Here is a 23141-nt window from a genome sequence, read left to right as displayed (position 1 = left end):
AAATTAATAGTTTCTATGGTAATTGTGGTAATTATGGTAAAGGTGCACCCAAGACAGAAACACAGCAATGCTTATAGACTTAAAAATGTTTGCATAATACCTCAAGGAGCTGTGGAATTCTTCTCCTATCACCATCTCTACCACCACTCATTATACACCTTGTAAAAGTTTGTGGGTGAGTTGTTGTATTGAAATGCATAAAATCCTATACACAGTGAAGATTAGTGGGATTTAAAGATCAAAAACACTACCCACAGACTAAGACTGTTTCGTATTGCATATTAAGATCTTTTACTCATAATTGTGGTATCAAAAGACCTTCTATTCTAAATAAGGCCTTTTTTTATAGAGGTGCCAGAAAAAGTTCAAGTAACTCATACACTTATTGCTTACATGTAATAATAATAATAATTATTTTCAGTCAAAATGTTCTTTGTAAGCAAAAATATGAGTCAGTAAGAAATAAAACCAGCAGGCATACATCTACTGCTGAGATTCAAAGCAGTTTCCCACAAGCCTAAAGATTCACCAATGCCAGGAAGAGAGTCATGCGTAAGTTATTTGTTCATTGCAGAGGAAGTATTGTAAATAATGTTCTTAAGCTCAATGCAAAGATTTCCTGCTTTCAGACTTGTGATTAAAGACAGGATTATGAACAAGCAATAATACAAGAAGTGAATGAGCACCCTGAAGCACATCTGTGCATTGGGCTGAGCAGCATTGGATTGATGTTTCAATGTGTCTGCCTTAGTTTATTCCTTAATTTGACTCCTTTGTCTCTCTGCAGGGCCTCAGAGTGGACTCTGCTCTGAACTGTGAACTGGTGCCGGTGGACTTTGCAGACACACGGCAGGTAAAAGCTGCTTTTAAAAAGCTGCTGAGGGCCTGCGCTCCCAGTGCAACCTCGTCCGACTCGGAGGACTCCTTCCTCAAAGCATTGGAGGACTCTGAGTGGATCTTGCAGGTGAGAAATTCACGTGCATGCACCACAGTTTTTGACCAAAAATTTAGGATGTTGTTTTAAAAAGCTGTGTGAGAACGACCCAGCAGTCCACTTCGTCTGCTCATCCTGTGTATGAGATTCACATAATGGATAAGTAATGTGAATAAATCCACTCTGAAGCCATTTTCCCAAGGGAAACAATGATGGGGTAACAGCAGAGCCTTTATCGTGCTGACTATCTGACTGCCCCCCTGCAGCCTTACATTGAACATATCAAACACTGTTAAAAAAATCTGTGGGAAACGAGCAGTACTTAGCAAGAAACATACTGGTAGACCAAACATGGTAATATATGCACAGAGAGGATTAATTGTGTGCTTCTTATGTGTGTGTGTCTATATATTTGTTCACATGCACATATGTTAACCTCCCACAGCTTCACAAAATCCTGCAGCTGGCGCTGTTTTTGGTGGAGCTTCTGGACACCGGCTCATCTGTTCTGCTCAGCCTAGAGGACGGATGGGACATTACTACACAAGTGAGAAAAATATCCTCATGAAAAACACACCAGTAAGACGGACAGATGTGAAAAAGAGGCCAAGCCTAGAGAGGCTTAGCATGCAGAGTGCAGAGTTCCTCTTTAGGTTTATGAAGTGTAGACATCCAGGCATCTTCCTTATGTTAAGCACATTCAGATAAACAACACATTTGTTCATTCTACAACGGCACTGTGGTCCATCTCCCTGTCATGTGGTTGGCTAATAAGCCAAACCATTATATACCTCCACTGCACGAGAGAGTACATAAACAAGGGTTTAAGGTTGAGGGTTATATATATATTTACCATCTTCCTGAATATTTGTGCACAAATATAGTTGATTGAACAAAAGTTATTCATGTTTTTTTAGCAAATAACTCAAAACAATTGCAACATTTTAATGAAAAAATGCACACTGATGTAATAAGTTCTGAAATAAGTTTCTGCAAAGAGAGAAAAAAAGTGATACCAAAACTACACAAACAACAGAGTGTACACAGACAAACTTCTCATCTCTGTCATCTGTATCAACACAAACCTGTTGAGTCAGTGTGTGCTGGACATTGTTTTCACATTATATATTGAGCTGTATATGCTGAGACTAAAGGCAGAAGAAGCATGTGTCCTGTAATGTTTAATATGTACTTGTTGACACATTTTTCACAATTCTCTACAGACAGCCGTGGCATCCGTTCAGACTGCACTTCTAAATGGGCCATGTGCAAGTCATAAAACTGCCACACCTGCTTATCTTTCTCATCTTCTAATCAGTTCGGTCACTGTTGACCCCATTAGACAGACACAATGAAAGGGTCTGAAGTCTTGAAGTATTGTGTCACCGTTCAGAGTTGATTTCAGTCATGAAACCTTGTGGTTCTAATTTATTTTGTTATGTAAACAAAAAAATTGTATTTCTATCCTGATCAATTGTCAGTGTCTATTTGCAGCTAACGTCTGCATTTCATGGCATGTTTGCTCTCTGAGCTCATATTTTCCATGCTGACCTGTTAAAGTGCACATGTTTGTGCTGCAAATGCGTGTCCTTCAAATGTGTTTACAGGCTTTGTAAGGCCCAGGGCTGCTGTTTAAAAGCACAATTTGTGGATCCCTTATGCAGGGCACGTGTTCGGCCCTGAGCATCTTTCTCCATGGGCCACTGGCTCCATCACGCCAGGTCCAGATCAGCACGCCCAGCCAAATGGGCTCCATATGTTGTGGCTCTCCTGCCTTGGCCCACAGACCATAGACACCCAGCAGACAGGATGCAGAACTGTTTCTCCTGCTCATCCTCTGCCTCCCTCCAATCCACTCTAACTTCTCATGCCTTGCTTCCTTCCTAAATCCATCCTTCTGTCTGCTCATTTCATTGCCGGGGTGCAGAAGGCTTTCTCTACCACTCAGGGCTGGATGTTCTTGTAAAGCCCATGGGGAAGCCATGAACTGTTTTTCCTGCTCATTCCACACGCGTCAGGGCTCATTAGTTGTGTTGGAGGAGACATTGGCAGGGAAGAAGGCCAACGATATTGCATGTGTAGACAAGTGGTTCTCAACTGGTGTTTTGCAGAGCGAGCTCAAGTGTGCCTGATGACACTGATACAGTGTTATATAAATATTATTAATAGCAGATGATCAGTTTACCATTGTGTTCTGAGATGATGGGTCACTTTTTGTCATCTTTTGAAGACATATGAAGCAAGGTAATACCACAAAAAAATATGTTAAAAAAAATGAAGTGTGCAGAATCGTAACCATGCATGACAAAAAGAGAATTCTGCACAGTTGTGGTGAAACAGCTGCCGCTTTCCTTTACTGTAAGACGATCAAACATCTCATTTGCCAAAATATGTGGGTTTTTCACCCCTGTGTATTTAACATAATAACAAGTATCATGTTCTGGAGGTCTCATTGGCAGTGACAGTCAGTTGTTGGTAGGTATTGGCATATGGTATGTTAGCAGATACTGTGAGTAACAAGGAACAGAACAGAAATGTCAAATATACATTGTGTTCATTTTTCTATGTAATAATTTGTAATGTTTGAAACTATCAAATATCAGTGGTGGGTTTGATCTTAAAATCATTAATCATCCATTATAATTGTTGCATCAATTTTTTACTACTTTCTTTTTATTAGATTGTTGTATACTTAAACATGGAGCCTCAGTGTGAACCCAAGTTCATCTTTTTTCTGATTTGTGGTTTATGTTAGAAGCCAGAGCAACTAGAAATGCACGTGTCAACAGTATGCCTTTATCCTGGAAGAACAGTACATAGTTTATGTTTTCATATGAGCCCAACAATATTGTGTGCACATGTGTACTTTGAGACTTTATTTTGACAAAGTACTGGTATGTCTGGCTCATTCGGTGCATAACAGAGAGGGGGCATCAGTAAAGTCACAATGTAAGTAAGCCAAGAATGTATGAATAGTAAATTAAAAAACGAAACTGAAAATTAATCAATGCTAAGCAAAAACTACAAGCTGCTTAAACAAAAATAAATAAAAACAATCAAACGACATGATCCTGAGGAATGAAGCATGGACTGCATATAAAGATGGACATATGCTTTTGGTTTCTCCTTCTGTAGGTGGTGTCTTTGGTGCAGCTGCTGAGCGACCCTTTCTACCGCACTCTGGAGGGTTTTCAGGTCCTGCTTGACAAAGAGTGGCTGTCCTTCGGCCACAAGTTCAGCCAGCGGAGCAACCTGAGTCCCAGCAGCCAGGGCAGTGGCTTTACACCCATCTTCCTGCAGTTCCTGGACTGCGTGCACCAGGTGAGCTTCACCCCAGCACACGTCCTCTGAACACTCATCTCTGCTCCTGCTACGTGACTCTGCTCCCATCCACTGACTTAATGTCATTCATAAGTACCTCATGAGGTCATCACATTCCTCAAAACTAAAGAGGCGAGTGAGTGAAAAAGGCAAGAAATTCAGCTGTCATTATACATCGGATGAACTTTCACTTCTCAGTGCTGGACATGTAATCACGTATAGCACCAGGGAGTGAGCAGAGAGGCTGCTGCCCAGATGCTCTATGAATCCAGTGTTCAGTCTGCACTCGCGTGTTTCAGCATCTCTTCACATTTTGATGCGTGTTTAGAGCGGCATGTGGAAAATAGCAGTCTGGGGATTGAGAGTCTCTAAGAGGGCTGGGGTGTACATCAGAGTTTCATGTTAAGAATGAATCTCAGAGCTGAGTCGCTCTGCAATGCTAACTTTAGAGAATGCTGCAGGGGTTTTGTGTCTCCTGGGATCTCACACACCCACTCCCATACACTTACATCAACACATAGTTTCTGCATTTGTCTTTTAAAAGTGTAGGCTTGGCCACTAAGACAGTTTTGGCGGGGGCCTGGGATCTGGAGAGTTATAAACTGGGAGGGGAGAGGAGAATCGGACAAGAGCTCAAAATAGAAGGGCCCCATCTCCAAAACAGCTGTTGTTTTTGCCAGCAGACCCAGGTGGCCTCAAATATTCAACACTCTTGTTGGACACCTCAAACCACTGAATGGGAACAATAGAGCAGCACTCCTGCTGGCTCGGACTGCATTGTGTCTGGCGGTGATGATATCACTGACCTTTGCCCACACATGGACAGGAGAGGTCCTTTCCTGTTTCTAATGGGTCATTTATACACCAGAGAGCCGTGAAGCCACAACAGAAAGATGAGATGCAGCTGTGACACATTCTGACCTTCTTCCTTGGTTTTTAACTGTCTTTATTCATCTTCTCATGTCCCTGCAGATTTTGGAGCAACATCCTCTGGAGTTTGAGTTTAATCAGTATTATCTGAAGTTCCTGGCCTATCATCACATCTCTAACCGCTTCAAGAACTTCCTGTTGGACTCAGACTATGAGCGCTTGGAACATGGTCAGTGAGCTTTAAAACCAGGGGGACTGTTTTTTTAATCTTCTCGATACTGTAAAAATGCTTTATTACACTAAAATATGAACACAGCATATTAGATTCCCTAATAGTAACTTAAGAACACTACCTCTCTACCTTCTGTCTTTTATTGACTTTTCAATTTTGACATCATAGTGTGCAGAAATAAGCTACAGCTGCTCCTCTGTTTCTTTGTCAGGCTTGTTGTTCGAGGATAAAGGTGAAAAGCAGGCTCGGAAAGGCATGTGTATCTGGGAGTGCATCAACAGGATGCACCGGAGGAGTCCGATCTTCTTCAACTACCTGTACAGCCCCTCAGAGAATGAAGTGAGTGACTGTGTCACCTTTATGTCCATCACTCAGCACTCACGCAGCTCCTCACACATGAGTTGTGCGAACCAACTAAGGAAGATGTAGGAACTGCTGTCTCACACATGTCAGACTCTCAGTGTGATTACGTTATGCGGCATGTTTTTCCCATGTTTCAATCGTCTAACTAAATAGAACTTGAGTGATTTATTACTCTGTGATGTCTATAAAACAGCAGGGTGACTAGTGCTAACGAGACAAGAAGTTTAGTCCCCTAATTCACAGCAATTGTTAAATGTCACCATGAGCCAACTAAAACTAAATAGTGGAACAAACCTCAAGCCCTCTGAAAAAAGTTTAATCCTGTGTGTCTTCAGCATGCCCAGTCTGGCAGTCTGCTGCTTAGACTTTTGCTTCTATTTTTCATTTCAAGTCCCCTACTACTGAAATATGCTTCTTTTGGATGTTTGGGCTTCACTGTGCAGGGTGATGAATGAGTTTGATGGTAGAAAGCTGTTTTTTGAATTCTTGTGCTGGAAGGTTTCTCTGTGATCACATAAAATGTAATAAAAAACCATCCTGCGTGCTGAGTTGTGGCTCATCCAAAGGACACTTACTCCTTTGTGAAGTGGTAACGTGAGGCCTGGAGCACAGCCAGCATAGACAACAAATGTATTGTCACAAACATAGGATACTAAGATATGTTGTAATGTTGGATAAATGTTGTGTAACTGTTCCATCGGTGTCACAGGGATGCCTGTAGAACAACATTTTAGGCATCCTCTTCAGTCACCTGCACCACCAACATGATGATTCTTAAAACATTCACACAGCTGATCCATGATTTGAGTGATAGAGACTACACCTGATTCCTGATGAAAACCTTTTCTGTTTCTAAATTTGCAGGTGATTCTGAAGCCTTCCATCGGCGTCCCCAGCCTGAATAAATGGGACTTCTTCACAGATGAGACTCTGTCGACTGGACCATGTTACGACTGGCGGATGATGGCTGTGAGGCCTGAGAGCACAGAGGAGGGGGACACCATCTCCAACAGTAAGAGGAGGATCGTTTGGCCCTGTTACAGCAGCGTGTGCCGCGCACAGCCGGACGCCATCACCAAACTCCTCGCTGTAAGTATTTGTGGCCAGTTTCATCCCTGTTTATGTGCTGTTTGTTTCTGTATGTGTCAATTTTGTAATATCTCTCTGTGCAGGACATCGAGAAGCTGGAGGGAGAGCTGAACCAGGCCCCTGAGAAATGGCAGGCAACTCTAGAGAGAGTCCGACTCAGCATTCAGGAAGACCTCAAGCAGGAAGGAAATGTGTGTTAAAGTGATGCAGATGTTATAGGGACCATTTTGCATTTGTTCAGTTGTGGATAAACCTTGATCTTTGTGTTTTTTGCAGCTCCGTAAGCAATCACTGTCTATCTCAGGCCTCATTCCCACGTCCAGCCTGCAGGCCTTTCAGCGCCGCTCCATGCTGCACCTGCCAGACAGCGGACTGGGCGAAGACCACAGCACCGCCACAGCCAACGGAATCAACCGCCGTGCTGCAACACTTTACAACCAGTTCACCCCCAAGAGCGAGGAGAACAGGTGGGTTATGAACTTCCTGAGTGCCGGAACAAATAAGAAGTCCACATTTGATTCACTTACAAATTGAGGGGCCAGTCCAGTTTTAGAAGATGACTCAATGCAGTGGTATGCTGTGTGTCATGTTTGTGAGGATTGTCTGTACTCTCTTAAACTCTGGGTGTGTAATTTTACAATTACTGCGAGGTTAAAGTACAGTCTCTTGGCTCTAATGCGTGGATATTTCTTCCTCCAAAGCTGGACAAACATTTTAATCTACTTTATGTAAATTATTTTTCTTTTGCACATGCTTGACAATATTCTGACAGACTAAAGTTTTAACAGATGAAGATTCCATGTAAAATATTTAAAATGTTTCCCAGCTTCACATCTTTGTACACGTAGCACAGGTTCACAGTATGACGCAATCTGAGAATTCAAATCTCACTCTGAGACCTTTGAAAAAACATCATGCACAATAGGAACACAATGTACAAACTGTTGGACATATAGGGAAAGGAGCCTCACAGGCTGGGTTGTTTTACACGTCTTTCACACAAGCTCCAGCCTCATTTTGACCATAAGAGAAATGAGCCAAGGATTTGACACTTCTAATCTATAATCCAAAAAAGTACAGAGAGCAAACATCTAGTTGCACGTGGATCTGATTCTTGTTGTTTTTCAGGTCTTATGAGGGGATTCTGTTCAAACGTGGAGCGCTGCTGAAGGGCTGGAAACCTCGCTGGTTTGTATTGGACATTACAAAACACCAGGTGAGTGCAGAGGAGGTGCTACGTCCATGTTAAAGAAAGATCAGGTGAGTGGACAGGTTGCCCTTTAACTGTGTCTGTCACAGCTGAGGTACTACGACACCGGAGAGGACACAAACTGCAGAGGTCACATCGATCTGGCCGAGGTGGAGTCTGTGATGATCGCTGCGCCCACGATAGGAGCTCCCAAACACATAAGTGAAAAAGCGTTTTTTGATGTGAGTTTACATGTTAACACAAACATCCCCATCACTACTCAGAGGATTACCTCTCCTCTTGCAAACACACTTTATTTATATGTATCTGACAAAGCCACCATAAAGCCCACAAAGATATTATCCTGGATGGAAAAGTGACAACCAGTTGTTTTGTGTAAAAACAAATTCCTAATTACTTCTTCGGTGCTTTAACGGCTCAAATTATTATTAATCTTTTTTTTCTTTTTTAGAAAAAAGCTTATCTCCACTAGCCAGCTCTACGTTTTTGTTGTCTTTTTGTTGTCTATTCACGTCCATTGTTTCACACTGTTCTTTAGCTGAAGACCACCAGAAGAGTCTATAACTTCTGTGCTTCAGACGCTCCCAGTGCTCAGGTGTGGATGGACAAGATCCAGAACTGCATCTCTGACGCCTGAGATCAAACGTCATATTACCCGAGGCTTCATCGGGTGGCTGAGAGCAGAGACGAGCGAGCTGCTCAGGTCAACTTTCAGATGTCTTTAACTTAGGGGACCACAGTGAATAAAGTGCCTGGTAGTGGAGGATGGACGCTGTCTGTCCCCCTCTCTGCCTGTTACTTAGCAGCTGGTCAGGCTATCTTCACTCTGCAGCTTTAGTCGGAGTCAGTCGAGCACATTCGTCTCTGCTGTCAGCTCCCTCTGACAGGGATGAGGAGGTTAAGATAAGCTGATGTTTTAGGGGACTGCACTACCAAGGAAATGTTATCCTACTTTAAGCTGTAAATAGAACAAAAGCAATATCACTGGCCATTAAAACTGTGGGTTCAATTTTAGACTTCAAAATATAGAAAAGAACTTTCTATCAGATATTTTACTACAAGGAAAGGTGATCGCTGCTTACAGAAACCTATGAACCGCCAAAAACTCAGAGATTTTAATGCACAACATTAAGAAGCAATTTGTTTGCACTTAGCTCTAAAGTATGCACTCCTTATCAAATATAGATTTTCTAACAGATGCAGACAGCGAGGCTCAAGGCATTACTTTACATTGTTCATGTGACGTTTCCTTGTGATGGATTAAATGAATAAGAGTTTGCACAGTAAGTTCAAAAGAGTTACCTGACATTTTTCTATTTAAAGAAGTGATGTTTCCTCTATTTTGTTGAATGTTTATTGACTCCTGGTTAACACGTTTGTCTCATGTAATGTAAATTATTATTTTTTATTAAAAGTGTGGTGGCGTCATATTTTTCTGTAAATACCTACACAACCATTCATTTTATATACTGTATGTACTGAACATAAATATACTTTTCTAACTTTAACTCTCATGTGACCAACAAGTCTTTTTTTTTTTTAATGTGTCGTTACTGGTGCAAAAACCTGAGTGGCCTATTCCCTGTTTGTGGTGAAACATTGTTCTGAAAGTGAAGTGGAGACTTTATTTTGTTGTTGTTGTTGCTGTTGTTCAGGTTGTCCAGCCTAGCTCTGTGTCTTTTAAGGGCTTTTAAAGAATATATCGTGTAGAGCGTTGTGGTTTTCAGACCTACTCGTCTCATCTGTTCTCTGTTTGTGCAGCTTATACAGCTTCATTACAAAAAGAAAAAAAACACAAATGAAACCATTCAACAATGTCAGAGGCTCTTTTTTCTTTACTGTATCTTTGTACCATGTTTTGTGGTGAGACTAATTTTTTTTGGAAATAAATCAGACGTACTTGAAAATACTCGATCTTTGTGATCACGGTTCAGTGGATGAATATTTGTGGCTTTGCATATTCAGAACTTTCTTTGACGTAAAAAGGAATAAATGGTAACAGTCCTGCATTTTCAAGTCTTCCTCTATGTGTATGAAGAATGTTCAAATGTTCTGCTGGCTGTTTCAACGTAAATCTGCAGTAACGGTTATTCCAAGTGTGAACTTGTCAAACAAATGGCATCAGCTGCATAATGTCTGTCAGGCCAGATCATGTTGGCACACTGAAAGAATGACATCTTACAGATATTAGAATTTAGAAGCATTAGATTTACTTTCTAATTGTGTGTGTGTGTGTGCATGCACGTAAATTGGTTGTTGTAGCGCAGAAAAACTCATCATTTAACTCTCAGGCGAAGGTGTTTCCACTCTTTTACTTTGCCTGACTCTGGGTGTTTTATCTTTGTGTTCTTCCACTGGCATGCTGTGTATTTCAGATGTGTTGTTTACCATATGGGTATGTTTGAGTGAAATGATTGCGGTGGTCCTGTGTGTCAGTCATGTTAGTTGTGTTGTAGTATGTTCTTCATCTTGGAGAGATTCTCAATAATAACCAATAGAGGATACATTCAGCAGATTTTGGTTTAAATAGATTCATTCTTTTTTTGTAATAATCTATGGCAGACATTCATGATCCTCTCAGGATGAATCACAAGCCTCCTTTTTTGTAACCACCTCATTGGGCTGTATGTATTATATATATATATATATATATATATATATATATATATATATATATATATATATATATATATATATATATATATATATATATATATATATATATATATATATATATATATATATATATATATATATATACACACATATATTTCCACAATCTGCTTTTTATTACCAATTACCTGCAAAGCTGATCACATTCCCATCATTCTCAGTTCCACATGGTCTTACGCAATGTGCTAACACACAGAATCATTTTAATTGTAATGGGAACATGAGGTCCCTTCCTGAGATTCTGCTTTTTCCACATCAAATCATTAGAGTTCTAACCCAGATTCTTTAAGGGTTAGGGAACACCATGGGTTAATGTGTGTAAACAGAAAATTAAACCGGGGAAGAACAGCCTCCAGTGCTCCCGTTAAAGTAAGACGATGAGTAGGATAAACATTGTAAATATTTTTGTGAGTGGTGTATGCTGATATTGAGTTCCAAGTGCAGCCTCACAGAGCTGCTGATGTGGCTGCAGGCTCTGAGTGTTGTTACACGCTGAGTCATAAGATACAGGAAGAAACGCTTTTCTGGCCTCCCATGAACGCCTCGCCTTTAACAAGGATTTTATCTCAATGAAAGGTAATCAGACTCCATGGCAACTCGTGTTTTTCGCCTGGAGGGCTTGGAGAGGATGATGACGGCTGCTTCACTTGCCAGCAATGAATATATGCCTGGGCAGGAGCCTCAGCTCAGGCTCCATGGCGCCTGGTTGTGCTGAACGGGACTCCTGTGGTCCATCAAAGGTTTATCTCTGAGAGGAAGCTGAGGTTAGATGAAGAGCAGAATTTTCTTTTTATTCGTGTTTTTTTGTGGTGGTTGTTTGTCCCACAGAACAATCTCCCAGCTGGCTTCTACTAGCAGCAGGTGCAGATCTGCAGCAGGCCAACATCTGGGCAGAGCCTCTGGCACTTGTCTCCATATTTAGCCTCTCGCTTTGGGTACGGAGATTAGGACCTCTGCCCACAGACTGAGGAAAGCAGCGGAAGTTATCCAGCTAGAGTGTGTGGAACGGTATGATAGGAATCATTTCCTCCAGAGACAGAGGACGGGGGTGTTTCCTAACAACCATTATATTCACTTATTGATTCCACATAGCTGCATTCCTGTAACCAAATCACACCACATTCATGCAAATTAGTTGTAAAAAGGTTTTAGGTGATGAAAGCCCCCCTTCTGTTACATAACCATGACGTGAGTCGGGGCACAATACTGCCTCTGCAAGTGATTTCTTCTGTGAAGTTTCAAAAAAAATGACTGATGAAAGCCTCTATTATCATAAAGAGCAGCGGCGTTTTAAAGCCGTCGCTGTGTAATAGTGATCTTGTGTAACTTGGCTGCATGTTTCTTCTCATTTCAGTGTGATTAGTCTCGGTTGGCTGGAAGCATGCTTCTCTCACATAAAAAGACAAATCAAAAGCAGTCTATAAATTCAGGATTGCATGTATCTGTTGATTTTGGATGCTGTTGTCTTCATGTGCAGTCACAGCTGCAAAAAAAAAACATACTGAAAAATAAGCTGATTGGCCTTTCCACAAACCCCAAAAATACCCCGGTGACAGATGATACTGATTTATTTTATTGGTCCTCCAAATCCCATTATCCACGTAGCCCTGTGGCTGCAGTGAATGAGGGCTATGTAGCAGTTTCCATTTCCTGGGTGCCTCTGCAGCGTGAGTAATGTGAGAGCTGATTCAATGCTGCTGCTGAGGGGGCCCTTCTGCCTCAGGTCTCTGTGACCCCCTATGTGGGCACCTGCTCTGAAATTCAATGCAACACCTCCAAATCACTGCTTTGACACACATCAGTGACTCCCACCCTAGAATTCAGGGTGATGTCAGCTGCCGGCAGCACATGAGGGGGGATACTTCGGAAATGCATGAAGAAACTTGAGTTCCAGATGATCTTATCCGGACACTGCCCACTCATCCATGAATAGAAAAGCACAATTTAACATTTGATTTGTAGCTTTACAGGGATAGCATGAGAATGTTAAGTTATCTGAGGCCCTGGCATTTGCCAGTGTAAGTGACCCTCAGTTTCTCTGCTCGAGTCCATTCAACTATGTAAAAATCCACAGGGCTGTGAGGTCACTGTGGGAAGCCATCTAACCCAGAAAACAGGCATCTGCCAGACATTTTTTCACCAGCAGACAATCCCATAAAATGTTCCAGTTTGGATGAGGATGTTTTGGACAGGAATCAGATGAATTAGTCACGGGCGTTAGGGTACTTTTTGGACACATGGGTCGAGGGTGAGACAGCTAGACATATCCCTATACTGGGAATGCAGGGGGCTTGTGCAGATTAGCTATGGGAATGACAAACTCCTAATTCTGAGAACTGAAGAAAAAAAAAGCACCACATTATTCTCAGATTCTGGGATATAAATACCTCTAATAGAAGAAATGTGAACAGCAAATCTGTTTAACACACAGCAACCACACAATTCCTGACAAATACAGCAATGAAAACAAGTCACTGCTGTCAGTCACTGCCTGTTATTTTTGTCTTGTTTTGTCTGGTGCTTGTTGGGGCAAACACACAAACAAACATGTCTGTAAAAGGAGTCCCTCATGGTAAAGTTACTGTATTAGCTCGGAGATTTGATGCAATCTGTCTCTACGTCTGATTTTATCTGCGACTTACTGGTATAAAGTGATGCTCATGGTGCAGGTCCTTATCTCATCTCCTGCACTGACAACTCTGAACTCATTGTGAACTCTCTCTTCTCTTCTAGCTGCCCTCTCAGAAGAAGAAGGAGACAAAGAAGCACAAATTAATGTGAGTTGAGAGTTTTATTTGAAAGTAAAGACAGTTTTTGTGCAGACACGAGACAAACAAGCACCCAGTTACAATGTTCCTGTAAGTGAGACGTGAGGGTGTGTGAGACAAAGGTGAGGCGTGCAGGTGAGAACAGTGGTCCTTTGTTGCACACACTGATTTGTTTTGACACCAAGACACAGCAAAGCCGAGGCCTCGCTGCTGACTGTCACGTGCAACAAGTGTGATTCATCTTGTTTTGTGGTTTCTGGAACAATGAGGTCATATTGTTGAACAAATACAGACCTGCTGTACAGTCAGGCAGGTGATAACTGGGGCATGCAGTGATCCAGCTCGGGTGTTGCTCGGTAACGAGTCTGACATCAGATCATGTTCTCCAAATGTAAACTCTGTGTGGTGTGTCTCACTGCAATGCTGCGGCTGATACCTGATCTGCTTAAGCAGGTCAGTATCTGTACAGATATCAATCTAATGCATCAGATCAGCGCTGCAGCTTCTAGAAGTCTTGAAAGGATGAGGCCTCAGTTATCACTCACACTGCAGCTGCACAAGCTTTTAGCTGGTTTATACTAAATCTGTGTGTGTGACTTTACTCTTCTAATAAACTGGAGCATGTGTCACTGACATTTTAAACAAAACAAGCACACCAGGCAGGCCCATCCTGCACTCAGTTTGAACCCTGGAGTCACTGTCAGTGAAGGATACGGACTGAAGCTAAAATGTCCCCGCAGTGTTTTCCTGCATTCGTGCTTGTGGTGTTTTTTGGTTTGGGGTTTCATCAGTAAAGCAGCAGCACAGACTCTCAGTGCTGCTCGGATGTTCACATGCTGACACCTGGTGGACAATGAGCAACACATACACAAGTCATCGTGGCTTTGAGGAGCTGTTATGTGTCTTTATTTGTAAAAAGACTTGCAATAAAATATGAAGTGAAAAGATGAATGTTCAGTTTCACAAAAAAGAAGCTGAAATACATAATTTTAATGTAATAAGCTGAAACTGATAAAAATGTTTGCATATTTTCCTAATTTGTTAATGGAGCATGGATGACTAAGAGCTGAATTAAAGAGGAAGAAAATCATGATGTAAATGGGGCTTTCTACCACACCTCACCATCTCCTCATCAGAAACTGAGTGGACTTCTGACTTCTGGTGGTTCCACTGAGTGAACTACATAGTGTATAGTCTATCCATCCATGATGTTCACTGAGCCTGAGCTCCCTGGTTCTTCATGTCCTGCCACCGCTTCTTCCTCAGCTCGAGCTCAGTGTCAGTGAATGCCGCTGGACCCCAGTTAGTGAAGACCTGGGGTGCTTTATCACCTTAAAGAGAGGAAACAATGAGTGAATGTGTAAACATTCAGATTGTGGAACCTCAGCAGAGATACATTCTGTTCCATAAGTATAAGTTTGTATGAGGTGAGGTCAGTTCTTCTACCTGGCTGGATGAGGCGCACCAGCCCCTCATGTTTGGCCACCTTGTCTTTCCAAGTCTTTGTCTTTCTAGATGCTCGTTCAAGCTTTTGTGACACCTCCTGTAAAGGAGGAAGATACATTAACTGATGTTACAGTAAACTGCATATTCGCTGCACTTACTGCTTTGATTTTTAATAAGATTTTATGGATTCATAATTGTGTAGAAAGGTTATTGCATCAACAGTGTTTGCAGGGATTTTAGTATCATCCGTTATGTGTTAATCTAAACTTGGCTGATGGTCCATATACTGTAACCTATGTAATATTTTGACTCAAACGTTGGACCTGGTACTGTTTCAGTGCTCCCTGCCGCTCATTCTTCAGTGCCTCCAGCTGCAGCATGGCTGCCTGCAGGTCTCTCTCCTTTGCCAGCCTCTCAGCCTTCAGCTCTTCCTTCTCTGCCGTGGTCTGAGACAGCGCCCTCTGCTGCTGCAGGTGCATCTGCTCCAGCTCTGCCCTCTTTGCTGCCTCCTCCTCCAGCAGCCTGACAGGGAACACACACACAGTCAGGATGGAAGAACACACTCCTCCCACCTCAGGCCACTACCATGTCTTGTTGTTGCTGTTGCTGTACCATTTTCACAGCTAAGCACATTCAGCCCCATATATGCTGTCATTTGGCAGCTCTCTGTCAGCCTTCACAATTAGATATCACTAGCTTTAATGTGGCCATGTTTCTTTCCTGTATCTGTTCACATACTGTCCAGAATGAGTGAGTTTCTGAGACCTGGCTTGCAGCTTTCCCATGGCTTCCTCAGCATGCTTGGCCCGTCTCTCGTCCTCTAAGGCCTCTTCCAGCCAGCGGTACATGTCCTCCAGCTCTCGGACGCGCTGCAGGTACTGCTCCAGTTCGCTGCACTTCTGAGCCACCTGCTCCTCCATCTGCTGACGCACCTGAATCAGGCGACAGTGTTGTGCATGCTTTAACAATAGGCTCTTTCACACCAAAGTTTATCTACAAATAAACTATAAATCAATGATTGACACTATGACAAGTGATTTGTTTTGGTTGTATCTGCATCCGCTTATGTATTTAAGCTAACAATGATGCTTTTCTTCTCTTACCAAGACTTTAGTGTGTCATTCAGATATGAGGAAGATGACTGAGGATGAGTCATGTTGACTTAAACAGATAAAAAAAATGAAACGGACTTACTTTACCAAACTGGGTTTGCTTCCCTTATATGTGACAAACCTATGTGTCATCCTGTGATTAGAAACAGATCTGAAGGAGGCTGACTCAGTGACAACAGCGGTTACCATTTTCTCTCTCTCCAAGTCCATCCTGTAGCGATCCTGCAGATCTGTCTGTGTCTTCTTTCTCCTGAGCTCGTCTAGCTCTGCTTTTGCTGCAGCCTCTTCCATTTTCTGTGAAACACATTAGTGTTAATGAGAAATCAGAAGGACTAACGTCAGCATTAACAAAGAACTGTCAAAAAAAGACTTTGTCTTGTGATGTCATGTTTTACTGACTGACACCAGGTTTGAATGTGCAAAAATAAAGTCTGACATGTGAAAACAGCCATCTGGTATGATAAAGGAGGAAGTGAAGGGTTTTCTATGATGTGCTGCAGGCAGATTTAAGTTCATCTGCCCGGGAACTCCCATAGCTGCAGGTGCTGTTTTACTGTATAATTTTCATAGCAAGTTTTGCTTCCTTTTTCACTGTGAGCAGAGACTGTATTAGCATGTGTGTTATTTTCAACCTGGGTGTGTGGGCAATAAGCAGAAGTGGATGACCTTTAATACAGCTATACAACATATATTGTGCACAATATTTAGTTTGATTGCTGCAAGCAATTGACCGATTTCAGCCTTTCAACTATCAAAATGTTCATCTCACAGAGGACATTCCGGGTCAACTTCAAGTTTTTTTCAAAAAATTATAATTGTTTTAAATATTAAGCAATTTCTGCGTCATTTTTAACATAGGAGTCTATGAGAGAGCCCTTCAACGAGGGTCATCTGCCAAATGTATCTCCTACAAATTTCAAGCTACAGACTCCAGTTTAGTCTTGAAACGCTCATTAGATGCTGCTCTATCAAATGTCTATTCAGAATTTTCTAATTCCGGACGCCAGCCTCTCAAAGTTGTGGTGGTTTTTGAGGTCTCCTCTGCTGTTACCATGGTGACAGGCTGACATACAGAGGCATACAAAGCTCTGAATTGCTCTGATTCTCCAGCAGTTCAGAGCAATCCTTCACATCAGCATTCAAAGCAATGCTTCAGCTGCAGTAATCAAACTTTAATTTTCTTCAGGAAATGCCCTTTTCTAGTAATAATGTTTTATCTGATCTTACAGGGATCGATAGGGATGAGTTCCTGCAGCAGGGGCATGGCCCCTTTGAGTGTGACAGAAGATAAGCTGCACAGATTTACACTGTGTGTTGCTCCATAAAAAAAGAGGAACAAGGAGTCATGCTGGTTTGACCTCTGGGCTTAAATTTGTACCGTTAATTAGGGAACTTGAACTTGAACATATTTTTGTATGGTTGTTTTTTTTGCAGAGTCAGAAACATTTCTCATATTATTTAAACAGATATAACATGTGACTAAGACAATGCAGTGTGTTTGTCAATCTCCCTTAAACACTGACCATCCTCATGGCCTCCAGCTCTCTCTGTTTGCTCTCATTGGCTGCCTGGAGCTGCTTCATCTTCTCCGTCAGGTCCTCCTCCTCTACCTGCTGCCGCTGTCTGAGCTCCCGTCGCCTCTGCCGTGCCTCGCGGTGAGGAGACAACAGCCCCAACCTCAACATCTGGATGCAGGTTTGAATAGCTGCCAGGAGGCAGAGGGGGAAGAGACGCCATTTTGAACACTAAAGAAATTATGATGATGACCATTTTTAATATGAGCTGTGGGAAAACGGCTCGTCAGTACCTTGGATCCATTCTTGCTTCTTCTTTTTATCGGAGGCCCCGATCTCAAAGCTCCTATCAAAGCATTTAATAATAAAAAGGCATTTCCTCCCTTCCTTGTCTGGCAGAGACTAGAGAAGAAAGACATGGATTTTATCACTTACATCCTTTTTTAAAAAGCAGAACATAGTCAACTACACAGCCTAACAGAGGTGATTTGACGCCCTCACTGATCACCTCCACACAGCAGCTCTGATGGAGAGTTATGTCTCCTCTCTTCTCCATAAGATCCTCACAGACATAGTATGACAGAGAGGTGGGCCGAAGGACAAACCAGCGCTCCGTCCAGTTCTTCCTCACGTGGCCCTTTTTGATCATGTATCCCTGCAAAACACACAGTGTGAGGATGTAAGCAGGGACTCATAGAGAGATATGTAACACATAATATATCAACTGTCTGACCTGCTTGAGCACATCGAGTATGAGCTCATTGAAGACCTCGGTGATGCCCATGGACAGCATCTGCTGGTCAATGCTCCTGCTGAAGTAATTCATCCCCACCAGCTCAATCAGCTCCCAGACACTGAGGCTGCTTTTGGGGTTTAGCCGCAGCTTGTATTCTGCAAATCTATCCTCACTCCATCCACTCCCCATGGCCTCCGTCAGCTTCCGCAGGAAGTACTCGATCTGAGGAGGTGAAGATATTAAAAAAATAAAAACAAACTTTATGGTGAGAAGGGTGAAATATGTATCTTCTTCAGTCAGGTCTGGGAGAAGCAGCCCTCACTTCTTCAATCACGATGACTAATGGGTATTTGTCTTCTGACAGAAAGTTGAAAATGCACCAGACTTTGAAAGCATCTCTGTCTGAGATGAGCAGATGTTTGGTGTTTATGTTCTTCCTGTAACACAGAGTCCAGCACATCCTGTAGAACTCCAGCACGTCAAAATCCTCCTGTACCTGTGGATGATAAATAAATACAGAATTCAGTCAGCGCCCTTCCTCTGTCTGTGTACAAATAGCTACACAGGAGAGGGGAGCAAGTGATTGTCTCCTTTCAACTCTTTAAGTCTGCAGGATCTGAGTTACAAACGTGCTGTAATTAAATGCCTCATTTTCATTCAAGTCAGAGCCTACAGGAGAAAGGCAGGAAAGCTGCATCCAAACTGGAGTGAAACTGGAGCACTTATTCTAACTGACATGAGGGAACACATGTATGATCTGAAGTCTTGGTCCATGGGCCAGGCGAGATGTTGGAACCACTGAAGGTGGCTTCCATACAAGCTCTTTTGTGAATACTTCTGACAAGTACAGTGGACACTGGAGCTCATCAAACTAAACAAATGATACAAAAGTTGTCAGTTGCAGCAATCAGTCATTGTTAACTTTGGCACAGAGATGAGGTGTTGTACAGCCTTATTGTTTGAGACAGGAAGGATTTCCTGTAACAATCTGTATGACAACAAAGTATGAGTCTGAGTCCTGAGTCTGTGCAGTACAGGGAGGAGAGGGTGGTCGGGGTTATCCATGATGGATATCAGTTTAGTAAGTGTCCTCTTCTCCACCACTGCTTCAAATGTCTCTTGTCTGCAGCCAATGACAGAGGCAGCCTTTCTGATCAGTTTGTTCAGATCAGTTTAAGAAGAACATCCACCGCCTCATCAGGAGCATGCCCAGGCGTTGTAGGGAGGTCATACAGGTACGTGGAGGCCACACACATCACTGAGCCTCATTCTGACTTGTCTTGAGGAACTTCCACAAGTTGGATCAGCCTGTAATGCGATTTTCCACTTTCATTTTGAGTATGGTTCCAAATACAGACCTCCATGGGTTAATAATTTAGATTTACATTGATCATTTTTATGTTATTTTGTTCATATTATATGATATATTATAATATCAACATATTCCACTGTGTAATGAATGATGTTTAACTGGAATATTTCATTCAATGAGATCTAGGAGGTGGTATTTTAGTGTTCCCTTTATTTTTGTGAGCAATGTATTTTGTATCTCATACTTCCTGATGCCACAGGACTAACAGACATTAGATTATTTAGGCAGAAAAAGCAGGAAAATGTGTGTGATTGAATGTGTGAAGTTTGAAGAGCTCCAGTGTTCACTGTGCTGTAAGTATCCACACAAGAGCTTGAATGAAAGCTCAGTGTTCTCTTTAAAATGATACCATTTACCAACATAATATCTCATCTGGCCCATGGACTATCTCCTTCAGCGGGTTCTTTGAGGGGCGTGTTGATTTGTATTGACTATTTTTAGAGCTTCTCATTTATTGATCTGAGAAATGCAAATCTGGCAAGTTATGACATTACATAAATTAACACTTTTCAGCATTAAATAAAATGTGACATATTTTATTTAACATGAAAATTACAAATTACAGCAAGTGAGTCACGACTTATATACATGTAGTGAGGGAGCTGCAGGCATCCCCTCACTGATTCAGCTGCTCCAAAACATCACCTAGTTATTCATATGAATGCATTTGTGTTTTTTGGGTTTTTTTTTTGTTTGTTTGTTTATTGTGTTTCTGATCGCCCTCTGTCTTTAAAGTGTTTCCAGGGGTCAGGGAGTGTGCTGACGAGGCCCTGATGAAGGTCTGGTGTGGATGATCAGCCTCGTTGGGGCCTACCAAGTGGACTAAAGAGACCGGAAAAGGTTGGAAGGGGTTCATTTGTTGCTGTCTGCTGGTTTTGGGATTTAATTAGAAAAATGTGTGTATGTGTATATATATAAATTTATGGTTACCACCCTTAGTTGTTGTGCAATGGGTGGTGGATGGTTTTTTAATATGGTTATTCTGTGTTTTGTCTGGTGGAGGATGCTGTGTTTGCATAGTTCAATGTGCATTCAGGAAAACAAGTAAAAGAACTGGAGCTCTGCACCACGTCGTCCTCTGTGCCAGGTGGTTTCTTTTGAGGTGAACTCAGCAGCCACCGTCCTCCAATAGCTTGGGTTACACCCTTCAACCTTACACAGTATGTACTATATTTACACCCAATAAATGAGGTTGCAGTTGATGATGATGATTTTTGTCCCACCGCTAACCATAGACTATACGTCTATACTTTCTTTGTTATTTTAGTGATCAGTTTTCTCACAAATGTCTTTTTCAGTCCACTTTTTTAAAGCTGTTTTTGTCTGATGTTTTCCTTCCAGTATGGACTTTCGTGCAGGCCAGCTTCTGGTTTTCAGCTGAGGTCCTGCCACCTTCGTTCCTGACTCTGAAGTGGGCTAAAGTCCAGGTTTGTCCTGATCACAGTTAGTGAGACAACAAACTAGAGCAGCTTTGACTTGTGTAAAATTATAAATTTGCTCACATCATGCATGTGAGTTTTATTATTATACCTTCGACCACTGCACACACTCTGCTTTGCTCTGTTTACAGTAACAATAGTAAGGTTTGGTGATTGTACAGGAAGGTTTTGTCCCCACCTTGTCAAGAATAAACTTGTTGAGGTAAGGCATGTAGCCCTGGTTGGACAGAGGCCCTTTATCGTCATCTTTGAAGTGCTCTTCGAGGGCCACGGGGTCATGCGGAATCTTCATCATTGTGCACAAGTTGTGAGACAGCACCTAAAAAAAACACAGTACATGACTTACTGTCACCACTAGACCAATTATTATAAGTACATGGTACAGCTACTATATGAAGATTAAGTTGCCTCTGTCTCACAAGGTTTTATTTTCACATGTGTCTAAAAAGGGTTAACCTTTGCATGCATCACTGACCAGGCCTGTTTTCAGTTCTCATTTGTGCACTCTTCACTCTCTGGCTGGATAGCTGTGCTGTAATGTTGCCAGTCACTGTCTCCACCTAAACACTTTTCTCTGTTTGTGATATAAATACTTCCCCAAAAACAGGAACCTTTACAGTCATCCTGGTCACTCTTCAGTGTAGAGAAAGCACATGTGAGAGATGAAAAACCCTGCAGGAGGCCTGAAGTCAGACTCTGTCTTTGTCAGGCTGGGCACATAGACGTGAGCCAGCAGGCAGACAAACGTAGGCCTGGTTAAGCATACAGCAAGCAGTGGTGGAATGTAACAAAGTACTTGTTTCGTTATGTAGAAATGTACTTAATACAGTAGTGATACTTTAATTAAAGGTAACAGTGCATACATTAGACTTTCACTACATTTTGCAGCTTGTTTGTTGTTGTTACATTTAATACAGTTTCACCAAAAAGTTTCTCGATCTACACAAAAACTTGGATTTTGTTGCTATCACTGCAGTTTAAATCAGGTGGCTCTATCAGCTCTAATGACAGCAGAGCTCATGTTGGGCAGCAGCACTCAGATTAGACTGCCCTTGTCCCCCTGTCCTCTGCAGCTAACCTGACCATTGGACCTGGATTCAGCCTCCACTGACATGTTTGAATTTATAGAGCCCAAAAACGACTGGTGGATATTCCAGAGCATTCAGAGCTGCTGGCAGCGAGTTAGTGGTATCTGTGGATGCAGTATTACCAGGAGTTATATCTGCATGATTTATCACAGTGGCAGCAGAGATTGAGACAACTCATTGCTAAACAATCCTACTTTTACTGAAGTAAAAGAAGTGCTAAACCAACAATCCTACTTTTACTAAAGTAGGTTTAGTACTTCTACTTTTGCTAAAGTATGTATTAGAATAATTATTAACTATTAAGTAATTGTATTTTTACTTAAAATCCAAGATTCAGTACTTCCTCCACCGCTGACAGCAAGAGTCCAACTTTGGCTTTCAGTGTAGGATAAGATTTTATTTTTTTTAAACATCTTTGAATGTTCTTTAAAAATACATCTCTGCAACAATACTGGGAAATGTGAGCAGAAAAATGAGGGAATAATGAATCCACTTACTGTAGGAAGGGCTGTTTTTTAAATAAAAATTCAATTTAGCTAATCTGGTTTTAAAAAATACTGTGATGTGATGGGGGTGAAAATATAGATTTCTTCTAATTTATTTGCACAGCATGTATTTTCTATGCACTCTAGATAATATGGTTATAAGTCCTATATCTAATATTTCAACTGCACATGAGCAAAGTAACGTTAAGCACTGAGCTCGTTTTCTTGCGCACAAAAAAAAAAAAAAAAAAACAGAAACGCACCTTTAACTGAGATTTGGAAACTTTTCCCCGATGATCCACGTCCAGGGCTGTAAAAGCGTGCCATATAGATTTAAGAAGTTCCTCTCGAAACCACATTTTGTTCCTTTGCAGCAACGAAGGTCTGTGTGTGTGTGTGTGTGTGTAGGTGTGTATGTATCCAACAGTCAGACGCAAAGTAGCAAATTGAGGAAGAAAAGGAAGAAGTATGAGCACATGACACCTGTAG

The 23141-nt window shown here is 41.8% G+C and overlaps 2 protein-coding genes across 7 annotated transcripts in view; one reads left to right on the top strand and one right to left on the bottom strand.

Moving 5' to 3' along the window:
* The window catches only part of sbf2 (SET binding factor 2), a 72644-nt gene extending 62716 nt beyond the window's left edge, over window positions 1–9928 (top strand). For 3 of the 5 annotated variants that reach the window (XM_028401139.1, XM_028401137.1, XM_028401140.1), the window contains 10 exons: window positions 788–964; window positions 1380–1481; window positions 4070–4255; window positions 5228–5354; window positions 5569–5696; window positions 6585–6809; window positions 6893–7000; window positions 7086–7276; window positions 7938–8025; window positions 8109–8546. In XM_028401139.1, the coding sequence (XP_028256940.1) occupies window positions 788–964; window positions 1380–1481; window positions 4070–4255; window positions 5228–5354; window positions 5569–5696; window positions 6585–6809; window positions 6893–7000; window positions 7086–7276; window positions 7938–8025; window positions 8109–8378 (1602 nt within the window). In that variant the 3' untranslated portion in view covers window positions 8379–8546. The other 2 variants (XM_028401141.1, XM_028401138.1) reach the window with 1 other exon arrangement.
* A 3644-nt stretch (window positions 9929–13572) lies between these two features.
* LOC114433274 (switch-associated protein 70-like) lies at window positions 13573–23072 on the bottom strand. 2 transcript variants are annotated; one of them, XR_003670349.1, is made up of 13 exons: window positions 22916–23072; window positions 21258–21398; window positions 18591–18764; window positions 18266–18490; window positions 18041–18187; window positions 17826–17934; window positions 17542–17723; window positions 16205–16312; window positions 15672–15838; window positions 15230–15428; window positions 14907–15003; window positions 14578–14791; window positions 13573–14303 (listed from the first exon to the last, which is right to left on the bottom strand). XR_003670349.1 is itself a non-coding variant. In XM_028401754.1 (12 exons), exons 1-12 carry the CDS (start codon window positions 23009–23011, stop codon window positions 14673–14675), a joined length of 1764 nt encoding a protein of 587 aa, XP_028257555.1. In that variant the 5' UTR covers window positions 23012–23072; the 3' UTR covers window positions 14344–14672. The 2 variants fall into 2 exon arrangements, 1 of the variants encoding a protein (XP_028257555.1); XM_028401754.1 differs by lacking the exon at window positions 13573–14303 and having other exon boundaries at window positions 14344–14791.
* Window positions 23073–23141: the final 69 nt, after the last annotated feature.

This window comes from Parambassis ranga, chromosome 3, assembly GCF_900634625.1.
Source record: "Parambassis ranga chromosome 3, fParRan2.1, whole genome shotgun sequence".
Taxonomy (NCBI): domain Eukaryota; kingdom Metazoa; phylum Chordata; class Actinopteri; family Ambassidae; genus Parambassis; species Parambassis ranga.
Note: the sequence above shows the minus strand (reverse complement) of the source record. Positions and strands in the feature narration are given on the sequence as shown.

What these genes read in the sequence shown, in the direction of transcription:
- LOC114433274 (XM_028401754.1), bottom strand. Translation starts at nt 23,011, where the DNA reads ATGTGGTTTCGAGAGGAACTTCTTAAATCTATATGGCACGCTTTTACA. An exon ending in GAAGCAAGAATGGATCCAAG is followed by an intron (nt 17,724 to 17,825) that starts GTACTGACGAGC and finishes GCCTCCTGGCAG; the next exon opens with CTATTCAAACCTGCATCCAG. An exon ending in ACTTGGAGAGAGAGAAAATG is followed by an intron (nt 15,839 to 16,204) that starts GTAACCGCTGTT and finishes CGCCTGATTCAG; the next exon opens with GTGCGTCAGCAGATGGAGGA.